Source organism: Acipenser ruthenus, chromosome 18 (assembly GCF_902713425.1).
Source record: "Acipenser ruthenus chromosome 18, fAciRut3.2 maternal haplotype, whole genome shotgun sequence".
Lineage (NCBI taxonomy): Eukaryota > Metazoa > Chordata > Actinopteri > Acipenseriformes > Acipenseridae > Acipenser > Acipenser ruthenus.
This window is the reverse complement of record NC_081206.1, coordinates 26,186,042-26,202,234: the sequence shown is the minus strand read 5'-3', so window position 1 is coordinate 26,202,234 and position 16,193 is coordinate 26,186,042. Positions and strand designations below refer to the sequence as shown.

Here is a 16,193-nt window from a genome sequence, read left to right as displayed (position 1 = left end):
GTGACTGTAACTTCTAACTGGATTTTCACCTGACACACAGTGCTGCTTGTGGTTCAGTGAAATCAAATGTTGTCATTGCAATTCCATTGTTTTTATACCACACTGTAGTCAAAACCTTAAAAGGGAAAACACAACTTCTAAACTAACATGAAGCATTGTTCTGATACACACCAATGGTCCACCAAATCCACAGCTGTTTGAAATAACACAGAGACCACCAATACTTCTCTATTGTCAGCCCTGGGTGCTGTTTTTAACAATGTACAGTAATAAACAGAGCCTGTCAAATTCCTTTACCTCTAAGCTAGTCTCCATGGAAACCTTTTCAGACACAAAAAAAATGATTCAAGTATGAAGAGAGACCTCCGAGGGTAAGTCTACTAGATACAGCTATCCAGTGTATCGTTAGTCACAAATGTATTTGACCAAGTGGTTAAAGAACAAGGTTAGGTTTTTAGTCAGTGTTGTTTTTAATAACTCTTACAAACAACGCAGGTAGCAGTACGTAGACTGTATTTTTTCAGTTTATAATCTGAAATGTTTTCAAATTGAAAGTCTCTAAAACCTTTATATATAAAAAAAATGTTAATTAGAATAAATTGAGGTTTAGTTTATCACAGCATTAAAAGTACTGTAAAAGCACGTTTGTCAGCTGGATGAGCCCAAGGTCGACCCTCCGTAGGATTGAGCCTTTTGTACATGACAATGTATACAGTACCACTGTTTTAACTCTTTCATCACTAGAATACTATCCTAGCACAACTAATTAATTAAACACCAGTGCATTAGATTACTTTACTGGTCTATTCTTCTTACTCTACAGCAGCAGTCAGCAGTTTTGAGTGGAGGTATCTTTCCTAAACTGTCACAGCTCTGCAGGGTTGAAAGAGTTTGTGGGTTTGAGTTATGTAATAGAGAATATACAGGGAAATGCTTATTGGTTAAACTCAACTCTGAATGCACTGAGTAAGTGGTAAAAATGTGTTCATTCATTTTTATTTATTTAAAAGTTAGTTTTTGAACAAACACTTTACAAGATATTGTGTTTTAATAGAAGTGTGCACTCTGCCCATGTAATGATTTTATGGAAGTTAAAAAGGCATGTGGTATTAGTCAACTGGAGCTACTGTAAGAGTAAAAAACTAAACAGTAAATGAAGAACCTAAACACCACCTGAAGCCACAGTCTTGGATTTATTGGTTAAGAAATATTTGCAACTAGATATTTTAATAAGACTGAGCAAAATGGGAAAAAATGTCAAAATGCATTCAGCAGACACCTTTTCTGCACTCAATCAACAATGGCCTCTAGCTCCTCAAGTCACTGCTGACTTAAAGAAATTATGTCAAATGATTTTTTTGTTACCGTGTATCAGTTTTTTTCTTCACAAGCATTTCATAAAACCTGTGTTTGCTATTGCTTGAAGGGTCAAACTCTCAGTGTTAAATGTATTTCACAATATAGAAACACAGCCTTTTTAGTGTAGAAAGTTCAGATGGTATTCATAAAAATAACTAGAAAGCACTTCATGCCTGATTGCTTATATAATGTTTTAAAGATATGTTAACCTCACTAAACATTCAATTTAGTATACTACAGTATGTAAGCTCTCTTCTGTGGTAGTCTCCATGGTTGCCATAGGGATGGCTTTTTTTTTTCCTTCAGTTTAAACTAGTTCCATTCCATACACTTGGTGGATTAGAACTCTGAAGCACAGTCACAGTCACATGGGGGTAGTTATCTCATTGCAACCAATTCCCTGACAGCATGCTGACACTGTATATCTATGTTTGGCTACAACCCTGCACATTGACATTACAGCACGAACTGTATTCTACAGTAACTACTGTGAACATGTGTGTACTATTACCTACTATGATATGAACGGTTAAAAAGCTGTTCAAATAAAAGGTGTTTTTTTTAATTCACTTTCCTAATTATCAAATGTGTCCAAAGCAGGTAGGGAAATGGTACTCATCCCAGCAAACACAAAGCAATATTGTACACAAGACCCATTACCACACCCTCCCACAACTCCCCTGTGAAATGGTCTATTCAGACAATTGACTGAAATTCCTTTGTCAGAATCCAAAGCGCTTTATTATAAGTTTGTCTCCAGTTATATCCCGAGCCACATTTCTTCCGCCTTGGAGCTCCACTAGCCAGAATTGACGATTACTATGACTATATTTATGAAATGTTATGGCTCAGCCGAGTAAGGGGATTTAATTGAGGTTTATAAAATCTTAACTGGTATGGGTAAAGTTAACTCAAGCAACTATTTCAAACTTCACACAGTGAGAAAGATGAGGGAACAAATGTCAAGTTTAGAAAAAAGTAAAGAGGTTCAAAACAGAAGGTAGAACCCCTTTTTAATATTAAATTGGCAGGCCAGTGGAATCAACATAAATATAATGGAGTTCTAAAAATACATGTTTTAGGCTCAAACTAGTGATACTTCTACAAGGCTCCAACTCATTTACAGTTACCAGACAAAGCTTTAAATCAGGTGAAGCATAATTAGGTCAAATGACCACGTTTCAGCAACTGCCAATTCCTGTGACCTCCTTGTGGCCTTGTTAAACCAGTTGATAAACATTAACATCTCTATGTAGGAAGTGGGGGTCTGTTCACGTTCTGTAAGGTCGAATCAACCTAAATTAAAAATAAATATTAAAAGACATACTGCTGCTGACATCTTGCTGCTAGCATTATAAACCCCAGTCAACCATGTTCCGAGCAACTTCCTTTAAAAATCCAGTAAGCATCAGTGACACAGTTCAAAATATAACCTACATGTCTTCATTCACAACAACTTTATATTAGCACTGATGACCCCCATAGAGGTCATTACCAGTTGATACAATAATTGTCTTTCAGTTACAGACACCTACAGTAATTGCCGCTACTTTCAATTGTCAAGCAGGTGATTAAGGTTTAATTAGGACACCTTATGCCTCTCCTACAAATATAAAAATGCGTCCTAAGCACACACTGTATGGTGAAAAGTATTCATTTCTCAATCTGTTTCACAGCAGAGTATTAACACCTACTTGGTGAGTCAGCTCTTGACATGCCACTGCTCTGCTGGTCCTCAGTGCTATTTGACTGCAGGTCAGTGTAGGATGGGGTGATGCTGAGAAAGCTGGGGTCCTCGGAGCGTGCTGTCCTGCTGGTCTCAGAGGGTGGCGCGGGGCTCCAAAAGCTGACCGAGGAGCAAAGGTTCTGATTCGGGGCTCCTACAGATGAGCCTGAAAACAACACAAAAGTCAGATAAGGAGGCACACAAGTTTCCAATATGTCAGTTTGTTGTGTGTAGATCTGTATAGTTGTTTGCACCACTTAATCTCATATAAACATTAACTGTCAACATGTGAACCAGCAACCATCATTTCCCATATGCCACCAAACACCTGCCAATTGGAAAAGAACAAAAAACAATTAACCTCCAAAATGTAATTAGCACAAATGGATCTTCTTTGAAACAGCCTTTTCTGTGAACTCATCTTTGTAAAAGGTTTTTCACCGGTTTTTGCTCCAGACAGGGTTGGGGGTGTAAAGCACAGAATACATATCTTGGTGAAATGACATTTTAAATATACAGTGCTCCCCCTTTATAATGCTGTAGTCGGAAGCCATAGTTAAGAGACCATGCTATTTGTGTTCCACCTTATAACGAGACTACTAGTGTTAGTGTAATGGCATTATGGGGCAAATGGGAGCCATGACCGTACCGCCTTATAACCTGTTCCACAGTATAAAGGGCTGCCTTATAAAAGGGGAGCACTGCATATAAAAAAAATAAAAAATAAAATAATAATAATAATAATAATAATAATAATAATAATAATAATAATAATAATAATAATAATCCCTTTTTATTTAATCTGTAAAAGATTCTGATTCTAGAATCAATATTCCATGTCATCAGAATGATTCAAACTATGCAAAATTAGGGAGAATGTTTACATCTCTTGGCAACCCACAGCATCCATCATTCTGTTTATATCAGAAGAGGTGGAAATCTGTTTGAAATTCCAACAAAGATTACTATCAGTATTCACTCGGATTTCTTAAAATGAGTCTTCATATCAGTAAGTTTTTTTTAAGTTTACAGTATTTTTATGCTTAAGCTTGAAATGTTTAAAAATAAACAACTTGCTTCCTTAGTTTTTAGTACTTTGTTGTAGCTCTGTAGTGCTTATTTATCTACAAAACATATTACAGAAACTGCATTTTGCATTCCTGTATCTATTTAAAAATAAAAGCAGTTTAACAGCACAACACAAACATGGATTTGTATATAAACAATAAAAAGTAGTTGTCATGCCGTCAAACACCTATAAATACCTCCAATGTTTTGATTCAAACACAGGCTCCCTTGAGAAAGATATGTACAACATATTGAAACGTTGGGCAGCTGGCTCTTTGAGATATATATATATATATATATATATATATTCTATTTGATAATTCTATAAGCTATATGTAAAAAACAAAACATACTGGGCTTTAAATTTTGCCAGCTTTTAAAATACAAAATATACTCAATATGCTGTTTTATTGTACACCAGTGTATTAAGCCTCAATACACCCCCAGGTTTGCAGAGTATCATTTTTCCTTGATTTTAAAAATCATTTACACTTTATTTAAAGACTTAAACTTTCTGTAGGTTCTGAGTGGGTTAAAGTGAAAAAGTATGAGTCATAATTATCTACATACTGTTATATAAAATCTAGAAGTCTAAAATCTGTGCTGTAGCAAATGGTGTTGGCAGCCGAACCTTTAACTTTGTTATCAGCATCCTATGAGATACATGATAAACAACAAATCCAAGACATGAGCCACCAGCGACTATTTTAATTTACCCTCGGATTACATTTTAATTATGGCCCTGCTCTCATTGTAGCAGCTTTTAAAGTCCCAAGTGACAAACAACAACAGTGATAAAGATAACTGATGTTTTTTTGGCAGTTTTAGTGTTAAATAACTGCACACATTTATCATAGTTTTTGTTATTTGGTGTTTTATAAATGCTGATATAAGCAGCAGGATAATTGTAATTACATTCAATCATCACGCTAGATATTAAACAATAAGATGTCGCTGTGAACGATGTAATTGAAAACTGCATGCCGACTACTGTCTATTACATCATGAGTTTTTTTTTTTTTAATTATAAGCATGTATTTGTTTGCTTTTCTTGTTTAGGTTGGCCTGTTATCTACTTCATAGTTTTAGGAGTCAGTCTTCTTATTGTAATGCTGTCCTGTTCACTTCTCCAGTGGATGAAGGACAGGAGGAGGAGCCGACATGCCAAAAAGTGGGTGAAGAACATTAAGGAAGGGACTAAAATGTGTCAGCCCATTTTTCACTGGATCACAAACAATCCGCAGCTGGCTCTTGAAGCGATAATTTCAGAAGAGGCTTCCTACACAGAGGCAGAAGCAACACCACAAAACTCAACCAGCAGTTCTTAATGTGGAAGCAATTTCAAAGGCTGAGCCGGGCCTTCTGCAGCATTACAAATGTAACCATGAAAACAGTTGGAGAGAAAATAAATCTCCTTCTTCAAGACCCCCTCATGATGCTGGTCAAAAATATTCCACAGGAATATAAAAGGGCCATCATAATTTATTTTATTTGTTGGAAAAGCTTTTTTTTCTGGTATTACTGTTAATATGTAAATATAAATTCTGTCGAATTTATTTCTTCTATGATTTTTTTTTTTAAATGTATCCATTATATATTTAAAATAAAGCTTAAACCATGTGTTCATCTCCTGCTATTGACTGTGTAAGAGAAGCAAATAATACAATCACTGTTTAAACCCGCTGGAATGAAAGAAACAGTTTGGCACTATTCAGCAAATTAAGTAACCCAGGTAATGTATTAAAATCACCATGGAAACATCTTGTCTCCTTGCCAACACTGCACTCTGCCATTATTAGCCTGCATTCAATTTCTCTGCACACTGCCATTTTCTGTGACATTTTAGATAGATTGGTAACTCTGGCAAGAACTAGATATGGCATATGAATACAAATCTGTAGAAAACTGAAGATTGGTTTCATAGCTGGGAAAAGCAGCCATGGAATAGCTATCACAAACACATTTGTATGGGAAGTTAATAACTTCCATAACAACCACAGCTTGTCTCTTGACATAATCTATTTCTTCAAAGATTAAGCTGACTGGGTTGCAGTGCATCGGTATCTGAAAGTAACTGTCTACACCAAATCAAATGTAATGAAAAACTGTAAAATATTATACTATAATCTACATTTCATTTTGAAATGAAATGTACAGGACAACACTGTATCAGTACATACATTATTAAAGTTTGCAAATAACCCCATCAATACTTTTTCTTTGAAAATCAAAACAGGAAGGGGGAAAAAAAAATTAGACAAATAATTTAAGAAGAAGCCGGTGTCTTTCGTGTTGGAGATGAGATGGGAATGTCGTGTAATTAGTTTAAACTAAATGAATTAAAAGTCTTCTGCCAGCTACATTTCAATTTGTAAAAGTGAAGACAAGTTGTTGGGATCCTGCTTTTCTCATGTTGAACAGCAGCACTTTTTCATCATTAGAAAGGCCTCTTTGGGCTGCACCCATTTACATCAAAATAGCTTCACTGCACATATACAATGCAGTAGTAGAGAATGGCAGAGTGAACTACCATGGAAACCACCCAGTTATTGTTGCTACCTGCTATTAAATCCTACAGGGTTAAACAGAGATGTACACTCTTTTGTGCAGCTCTCCAATGGAGAGTATAGGAGGTTTGCAAAGAACTGATCTCTGGAAAACATCTAACTTTGAAGATATAAGGCTCAAAGTACTGTAACACTATAGCTACTCAATTAGCTATTTTCTATAACACGGTTCATGGAAGCCTGTTCTTATTCCCGGTTACCCTCACACTATTCTGATATCCTGAAAACTGACTTCACCAAACTTAATCATAGTATTTGTATGTGTGCAAACTGCATTGATTAATGGTATACAGTAATTAAGTAATAGAACTGTGCTTCATGTACATTAGGTAGTTGAAAAGATTTTATTGCTATTAAAAAACTTGCAATCTTGTCACCTTTTACCCAGCTATATGTTTGGAGCTGCTAGACTGCATGACAGCTAGATGGTTTACTACAGACAGAACAGATCGTGGATTGCCTGTGCTTTCACACCTACATTTTCTGTGTGCGTTTTCTGTGTGATCTGACAAGCAGTATTTATTACATAAAGAGTAAATAGCGTTATGGACTTTAAAAAAAAAGGCATTGAGATTGTATACTCCAGTAGCTTGTTTCAATATTCTAAGAAAATATTGCTCTTGAACCATACCGTTGTGTCTTAATGGGGCTTATAAACTGGTGGATGGAAAGGCTAAAATGTATTGTAAAGTGGCGAGGGCCAAATTTAGTTTTTTCATTGGTGATGGGAAGGGGAAAGAGAGAAATAGGCAGGGTTAAGGAAACTAGTAATATTGTTCTAACCCTTAACTTGAACTGTCTAGACCCATTCAGGGCTTACATGTTGCTTGTGGCTGCACATTGCTCCATGGCTTGTCATCAAACTGGATCCAGCTTCTGTTTTCAGGAGAGGACTGTGGATTAAATACCGTGCTCTTGGGGGCTGTGGTCAGAGGACAGGTCTGCTGGGTAGGGTGAGGGTCTGTCTGAGCCACACCGTGGTTATCGTCTGAGGGGAAAATGTACAAAGAGGCATCTCTCATTAATTTCTACAGGCACACAACATCCACACCAGTAATTTTCTCTAAAAGACTTTAAGGGTTTTCTGGTAAGACATCCCTAGTTGCCATGCCAGCAGAAACTTACAAACATCACCCTAGTTTGTTAAAGGTTCAGTATAATCTTGACTATAATGTTAGGTGTTGTCTTGTGAGTGTAAAAAATACAATAAATATACATGATTGTGAAATTATGATTTAGTTAAAGGAAGAGAAAACAAGAAAACTCTCATATTCTCTGCTATAATAAAATCTGTTGTAGAAGATCAATTAAGAACTATCAGGTCCCAAACAAGGCTAAATGAGTGACTAGTGCTTTTAATATAATACTATTAATGTATCTCCAAGCATTCACAGCTAGTTTCCATGGTCCCTTGGAATTCAATGAACAGTTTCCCAGTCGGTGCGATAGGTTCAATTATATTCAACTGGGCCTCCCAAACTGTTGCCATCTTAATAATCTTTCCCATTAAAACCTCAAAGAAACCTAAACACAGTGTGCAAATGAGGCTATAAAATGAAGCTACAGTACAATATCGCAAAAGCTTTAGAATTGTATTCTATTGGTTCTTTCATTATAAACAGGAAACAGAAATATATACTGTATTTTGTAATTTCCCTGAATGGAGGAGGGTAACTCCCACAAACATGACAAACTGCAGCAGCTGCTCTACAGCTGGCAAACGAGTGCAGTAACTGAATAAACACAGGGACACTGTCAAATAATTTACACTAATAGATTTCAATTAAGACTTGTACCTGTAATTAAGAAACATGACTTTAAAGAGGAACAGTTAGTAAAGCTGTTTTTTTTGTTTAGATGGAAATTGATAGTAGGTTCATAAAAGATCTATCACAGTACCTTTCTTGTATCGTACTGATGTAAGGGGTGAGTCATCATTAAAAGTAACCCAGCCTCTCCTCTGTGTAGCGGTTTTCATTGTATCCACTGATGTCATTGTGGGTTTAGCTGCTCATTGTTTTAAAAACGGACTGTTCAGTCTTCTCACTCCTCAGTACCAGTCAGTCCATTCCTACAGTAAGAAGAGACATAAATAGTACCAATACATGTCATTTAGTTCTGACATGCAACCAACAAACACAGAATGCAGCCCACTCCCAAAACACTTATTTTGGCAAAAAAAAAAAAGATTTCAAAATTCTTTACTCTGGATTATATTTTAAAATACATAGTACTTTCTTGTAACCTTAAGAAACCAGTATAATTAGGTAGGCATTTTAAAATGTATTTGCCTCCTTGACTTTGTTTTGTACCTTAAACAGCATACATTTGATTGTTTTGTAGATTTTTTGTAATGTAATTCAGTCAAACCCTAACAACTTTAATCCAATTCCTGGAGCCCCAAACGTTTCCTCTTGTCCCATTTTACATGCAGAATTTGCATCAACATGCATTTGAAGAGCTCAACACATGAATTTCGCCACTTTCAGCACAGCATACATTTTTTTCCTCCCAATAACAGCAGTCAGTTCAGTAGAGGGAGCTCCTTTCCAGTCAGGTGAGGATTCCTGACTCCTCAATTGCTTCTGCACACACGAGAGAGGGCCTGTGTGACTCCTCGATTGATCCTGCACACATGAGAGGGCCTGTGTCTCGCACTGTCAATCTGTCACCTTTCATAAAGACTAAACTCATCAACACAACATGGAAAAATGGAGAACGATTGCTTTGTAATGTTGAATTGAGCCCTCCACTTAGAAAGACCATACTGCAGCACTATGAAACAAGAACCTGTCACTAAGCAACCCACCTACACACTAGCCTGGCAATTAGTGGCCATCACTGCATCCTTGCAGCAGAATTTCAATCACAGGCAATGGGAACTTGTTAACTGAGGGAAACACACAGTTACAGTAACTTGTCATTTGAAAACAATGATATATTCTTCAAGGAAGCCTTGTTATTGCAATATAGACATTTAAAATCCACATCTACCTACATATACTGCACTGGCAAATTCAGATACATTTTATGTTACACAACTGACATTTGAAACTCTATGGAGCATGCTGTTTGTGTGATACACCACTTTTCATGACAGGAATTCCCAAGTACGCAGCAGTGTACAATGCAAAATGGATTCATAAGATCATAAAAGTGAGAATCCATTAATGGATTTTATTGTAGCTATGTAAGATTATTATCTCCTGCCAGGGATAAAATCCCATGCGATGGGGATATACAGTAGTGGAGTCATATGTACGTAAAACAATGCAAGGATCAAAATGAAACGCATTCCCTGGTGAAATCAATAGAGAGGAACTGCATCTCCACAGAGTGTTGTAGGAAATGGAGCGTCAATGACAGACCCTGGGATCAGAATTGCTTTAGAAAAACAACCACACTTTTTAAGACCAGGAAACTGTTAAGTGTTTCACATGTAGGATGAACTTATTCTTCTCTGTTTTTACAAAGGAAAGTTAAATGTGTCTTTGGACCTTTTCCACTGACAGGAAAACATAGGAAACACACAAGTCCCTGCGGGAAGCACTCTTTGACTTGCTGTACTGGATTTGTATTTTTTTCTATTTCAATGACAGTAAAGGAATTACACATGACACATTGATGTTTATAATCTCACAGTATGAAACAATGCTGTTGTATGCTACCCTATCCCAGCTCTTTGGAACAAAGTCACAAACTTCATCCCTCCCATTCCCATAGGAGTGGATACAACCAGCTGCTTATTCCCAATGTTAGCAGTATGAAAGTGTTTCCCATTAAGCACGAAGGAAACAGAATATTGAGACCCTGTTGAGAATTCATTTTTCAGAGTACAGTCCATACTAAAAATGCCTTGTTTGTATACTGAGTTTCCATCAAAGAGCAGTAATAACCCTTATAATTAAATATACAGAGAGGTCGTGTATGTTTTACACATTCATCACACACTTTTGATATTAAAGTTTGGTATAGCTGCTATCATCGTGACCAGCATAGCTCGGATTATGTTTCAATTTCGACTACCAGACTTTGAATTAGTATACTGTATGAATAGATAGATAGATAGATAGATAGACAGATAGATAGATAGATAGATATTTCTTCACTTAATTTTAATTTCATGTTACCCTGTGTTACTGTTATATTTGAACTAGAGCTCTCTGACGTAAAATCAATAAAAACAATAAAAGATCTCCACACAAGTGCTGCAAACACAGAGACTAACACTGTATTTACAACAGTAAAAACTAAAAAAATGCTTTACTGTACTTCTGAAACACACCTGTACTGGTCCAGATGTGCTTTAAGTTTCATACAATATCTTGTATACCCTACCTTAAACATTTCTGTTCTTCTGTCCTGTTTCCTTTGGTTTAAAGGCTCTCCTCTGACATCATCCACAATGTGTTTCAATTGGCAGACTACTAGTGTAAATGGTCTACTGTAAACACCCTTCGTAGCTCACCAGTGAAAATCCCATTCCCAGTCCCTTGCGTTCCCAGAGACAGCAGATGCTGCTGCTTCAGTTGTTCCTGTATTACATCACAGCCAATATTTTTATCGACTTAATTTTCTATCCTGTTTTCAAGCTAAACTAACACTGCTTCATTCTCTTCTCTTGTCTTTGAAACGGCATTCACCAACAATTGCAGATACATCTTCCACTCCTCTTACTGGGCATGTACTAAATCATCTACAAAGTCCTCCTCAATCCACACTGTTTATTTAAAGAATTCCCATTGCTAGTGCCAAGACTTGGCTTTTTAAACCCAATACATTTCAACAGCAGACCTCAATTGCTGTTTTCAATGCACTCTTCACAGTATATAAGCATTCTTGAATATTCAGCTCCTGGTGGAAACCTGCCACAAACAAACTGCTTACTGTCGAGCACAGTGGGTAGTCTGTGCAGGTTTCTTATGTAAGCTCACTTGAAATGCTGTAAAGATCCCTTGTTCTAAGACTTGAACTTCATGGTCATTTATTCTGAGCAAGCAGTGAACGATGATCCTGGAGTATTGGATGGCCAAAAAGAAACAGAATAGCCTTGCAATATTATCTTACTAGACCAGACTACAGGCTACATATAGTAATTATCATAGCAATCAGGCCAGAGAAGGTCACGTCTTAAAATAAAAATTAAAAATAAAAAAGTTTTTTTAATACAACTTTTTTAAAAATATAAGGTTTACATTTTTTTTATTTATTTTTTACTTTTTTCAGTATTTTACATGTTTTTCTTTTTGTAACAAAATGCACACTTAAATGTTTACATCTTCTCAAAGCTCACTTCAGATACTGGAATTGCCCCCCATCTATTTTGACATCACTCACACTCACCTATCTCCCTCTTCAACAGTGCACATGATCCTAAACCTGTCCACTGCTGTAATTCTTAAAGAAATTTAAATAAACTAACAGAGTCAAACAGGGTTTGACTAAAATAATATTTGATTTGGTATGCATTAAATATATAAATGTTTGCATAAACTGAGTTGCTCAATATATGTTGACTTACTTAATGCGTCCCACCCTTCTCTTTCTCTGTTCTATAATGTGTGACTGTCAGTTAGAAATGCACAGCATGCAGAACTGTTTTGGGGTCACATAGCCTACCTTATGTATGTCAGTCACTCCACAGTATCTGTCTTTTCCAATGTCCAAACAAATACATAAATAATCTAAAGCTGCACATCCTTAATGTTTTAAAGAACCATACCTTTGACTAGGGAATTCCCAAGAACCATAAAAAACACTTCATAACAGCATTTGTTTTTTGCATTTTGACTTACCGAATGCACCTTCGCCTACAAATCCAGTCCCACATTGCAGAGCTCAGTGAGCTATACTGTATATGACTCGAGAGTTACCTATTGTACAGCCTACATTCACGACTTATTAAGTAATCATCTAAGCAACATACTTCACTATAGACAATCTCTATTCTCTGTATAGTACACACAAGCGTGACAGAAATGTTTAACAGCAAAACAGGAAGCTAGCTGTCCTTAAAATACTTTATCACACAACCCCAGAGAATCCAAGGCAACTCCTTCCTGTTACACTTCATTAATTGTAATGATCAACTTAGAAAAGGAAAAATAGAAAGGTAGACGGTACAGTAAGATTGGTATGTTGTGGTCCTTAGACAGAAACTACAGGGACTGATTCCAAAACGTTTGGGGGTATGCTTGAGTTAAGTGTTGATCATTTAAAATGAATGATCAATGTGTCTAGGGATGATTAAGCAGGCTTCAACGCTAGTCCATGTCTTACCATCCTAGTGCATTACAATTCAGGAGCGCATTGGCCTAAACAAATATGAGGAAAATGTATCCATCTTGTTTTGTGAGGTAATTAGGCCTAGCCTTATCCCCTTGAGGATTCCCACTCGTATACGTGCTGATTCGTTTCATGCAGGTGCAAAAACCTTCAGCTGTGTCAGTTAATGATGTCAGCATAACCCCAGCAGCCCATCGGAACAGTCATCCTAATGACCTATCTGGGAAGTACTCCAGCATCCTTGACAAATACAAAGGCAGTCCATCCAGACTGAAAAACATCTGTGTGGTGGTGGCTAACTATACCCATAATACATTTCTATTTGGATTTCAAAGCCAGTTTTACTGAAATGAAAACCTGAAGTTATTACAAATCACTTGAAGCCATTTCTGTAGGAACTTCAAACGCCTTTTGCAAATGTCTACGACTTCAAATTTCCAAGAAAAGCTAAAGTATCAAACTAATTTAAAACAATGGAGCTGGCTACTGAAAGTAAAGGCTAGAAAACTAATTCGCTATGTAGCTCCACACATTGGCATGTACAGAAGTTGGCAGCAGCAGATGATCAATGATGTTGAATTGTTTCCCATGCCTGTGGTCAACAGCTGGCCTCCCCATGAATGACTGCCCCCCTGCTGTGTTTGGTCAACTTTACTAGCAGGAAACTTGGCTTAACAGTTTAATATAAAGTTTTTTTTAATGCATACCAATAATAACAGCTGAGGATTGTGTGTCTATCTTTGCAAAATGTAAAGGAATACATTCAAACAGTCAAACTGTCAAGAACCTTGTAACAACAGTTGAGCTACACATCTCAGCGTCAGTGTTATTCAGAGTGGGTGAGGTCAGGGAGCAGACATACAGTAAAACTCCTGCAGATGGAGGCAGCACAACAGGACGACTGTACCAACAGCTACACCCACTCTTGACAGTGTGGTTGGACCAAGTGATATTATAGCCACCTTTCAATATCTGCCATCCTTCACAGCCTCACCAACATGTCCTTTCAAGTACCTAGCTGTTTTTCAAAGTATGCTGAAAGCTAATGGTATCGCATGATATCTTCTCCTTATTCAAATGATGTACTGGACTTCGAAGCCTCAACACTGGATAGGGGACACAGCACATTGTGTTGTTTAATGTCATAACAGCCCCAGTGCTTCCAAGCAACCTTGAGTACAGGCAAGTCCTGGAGCCAAAGCAATTGTTCTCCTGCATTGATTGATAAGCATCGGTGCTGTGGGTGTAACCTTCAGATAAAACTATTGATTTTAACCTTAATGTACTTAATAAACTCCTTCAAAACAACAACACCACAACTCATACTGTCTGTTAAACTACTTGAATATATAGCTTCGAATATGTATTTTTTTCTGACATGTTTCAAAGCTCAGAAATACAGTACTGATAAAGAGATGATGGTGTTTAACTGAAAATACAAGGAAACACACGCGTTGTGGCCATTTTTGTCAGTGGTTTTTTTCTTCAAATGCTGCATAGCTGTCATTTACGTTAAACCTATAATGTTTCCAATGTATTACATACTGCACGACTAACTTATTTCACCAAACTGCGCAATTATGTTGACTATGCGTGAAGGGTTTCCAAAGCCCTGCACTAAACTATCATGGCTGTAAGCAACTCCGTCAGGTGGAAACAACTCTGAAATACCCTCGCAAGCAAATCACAAAGAAGCGCTGGGTTTAATTTCTAAAAACTTGCGGATAGTTCCCGGTAGTTCAAATAATTACACTGCATGTTACGCTACTGTACTGTGAAGTGGTCCTTTTTCAGGATCAAAAACTGGTCGTTAATTACACTACCGCATTTTTAAAACTAGTTAATGGCGAACACCTAGATACAGTTTCTTCTCGAATCTACACATGCTTTAATTAAACGTGATGTGAAACCATTTATACTCAAACTATATGCAATGACACCCCAGCCACTAACCCGCTACTAAAAATGTGGATTTCAACCGGGATAAATATGAAATGATGAGAATACTATAATAAAATTCTAAAATGCATTATGCAATTACATATTTGTCAGCGTGTACGCCACTAGAACTGAAACTTCATGCAAAAGACAAAACAAAAAGTTTTAAAAAACATTTAAGACTACGACACTCACCAGAATTATTCTGACTGTGTATGCTGCTACAGTTCCGCTTGATTTGTACTAGTGAAGGATTTCACGCTGAAGCAAAGGAACCTAAGAATCAGTACCTGATTGGCTGCGCTGACGAGCAAAGACTAAAAACGGGAAAAGATTCGATTTGTCGCAAAACAACAAAAACAAAACAAAAGGTTCCGAAACCGTTATTTATGACTGGTTTACATAAATATTGACACAAGAATGAAGTTTTTGTTGAGGAAAAGCTTAATAAACAGCTTTGACTTCTTAATAGCAAAATATATGTGTTGTGTAAAATTAAAGGTGCAATGTCTCCGTTATGTACTTAGTTCTTACGTATTTAAAAACGCAGTTACAAATGCAGTACTTTGGAAGCCTAACCTAAGCGTTGAGTGCTTCTGACAAAAAATAAAACATATTTTGGATTATTTTGGTTTTCAGAAATGTAAATCGCCAGTACTTGTTTACATCAATTGGTAAAACTTCTACAATTTCACTTTGAACATACTGTTTTGTACTATTTTTTTGAACCAGTATAAACCAAAGAATTGAATGATATTTTAAAAACTCACAATTAAATTATATATACAGTTATTATACAGGGACATTGCAATACTAAACATATATCTATTTTAATTTTGTGAATAAAACTGCTAAAATTCTGCTGCCAATATTTGTATGTGTTGTCTGTGCTGTTTATCATATAGCAACCTGTGACACAGCAATATCTACATTAGATTCCTGAACACATGATGTGATTTGTCAGCTGAAGGTTCGCTAATGTTACACCCCTAGAGTCGGCAGCTGTCATGTGCTCACGTTTTTGACTGCAGATTAAGCTATGAAAATAACAACTGTAGCGACATCTGGTGCATGTATATATATTTAAAGTGCATTGCCATGTCATTGCAAATCTAGCACACTAGAAACTAGCACAAAACCAGCAATTGTGTGTACAGAGTTATTCAGACCAACAGCTTCTGTGAAGGCAATATAACTCTTGGTCTAATGTTTCTATTACCATTTTAACATTTACATGTACAGAACAAGAA

The 16,193-nt window shown here is 36.6% G+C and overlaps 1 protein-coding gene across 4 annotated transcripts in view; it reads right to left on the bottom strand.

Moving 5' to 3' along the window:
• LOC117417976 (stonin-2-like) overlaps positions 1–15,256 on the bottom strand; it is a 32,888-nt gene extending 17,632 nt beyond the window's left edge. The window contains exons 1-4 of one of the 4 annotated variants that reach the window (XM_034030443.3): positions 15,139–15,256; positions 8,620–8,791; positions 7,541–7,708; positions 3,054–3,251 (exon numbers count right to left, since the gene is read on the bottom strand). In XM_034030443.3, coding sequence (XP_033886334.3) covers positions 3,054–3,251; positions 7,541–7,708; positions 8,620–8,716 — 463 coding nt within the window. In that variant the 5' untranslated portion in view covers positions 8,717–8,791; positions 15,139–15,256. Of the gene's footprint in view, positions 1–3,053; positions 3,252–7,540; positions 7,709–8,619; positions 8,792–9,219; positions 9,461–11,058; positions 11,527–12,515; positions 12,617–15,138 lie in introns of those variants that run through there. The other 3 variants (XM_058991718.1, XM_058991717.1, XM_058991719.1) reach the window with 3 other exon arrangements.
• Positions 15,257–16,193: the final 937 nt, after the last annotated feature.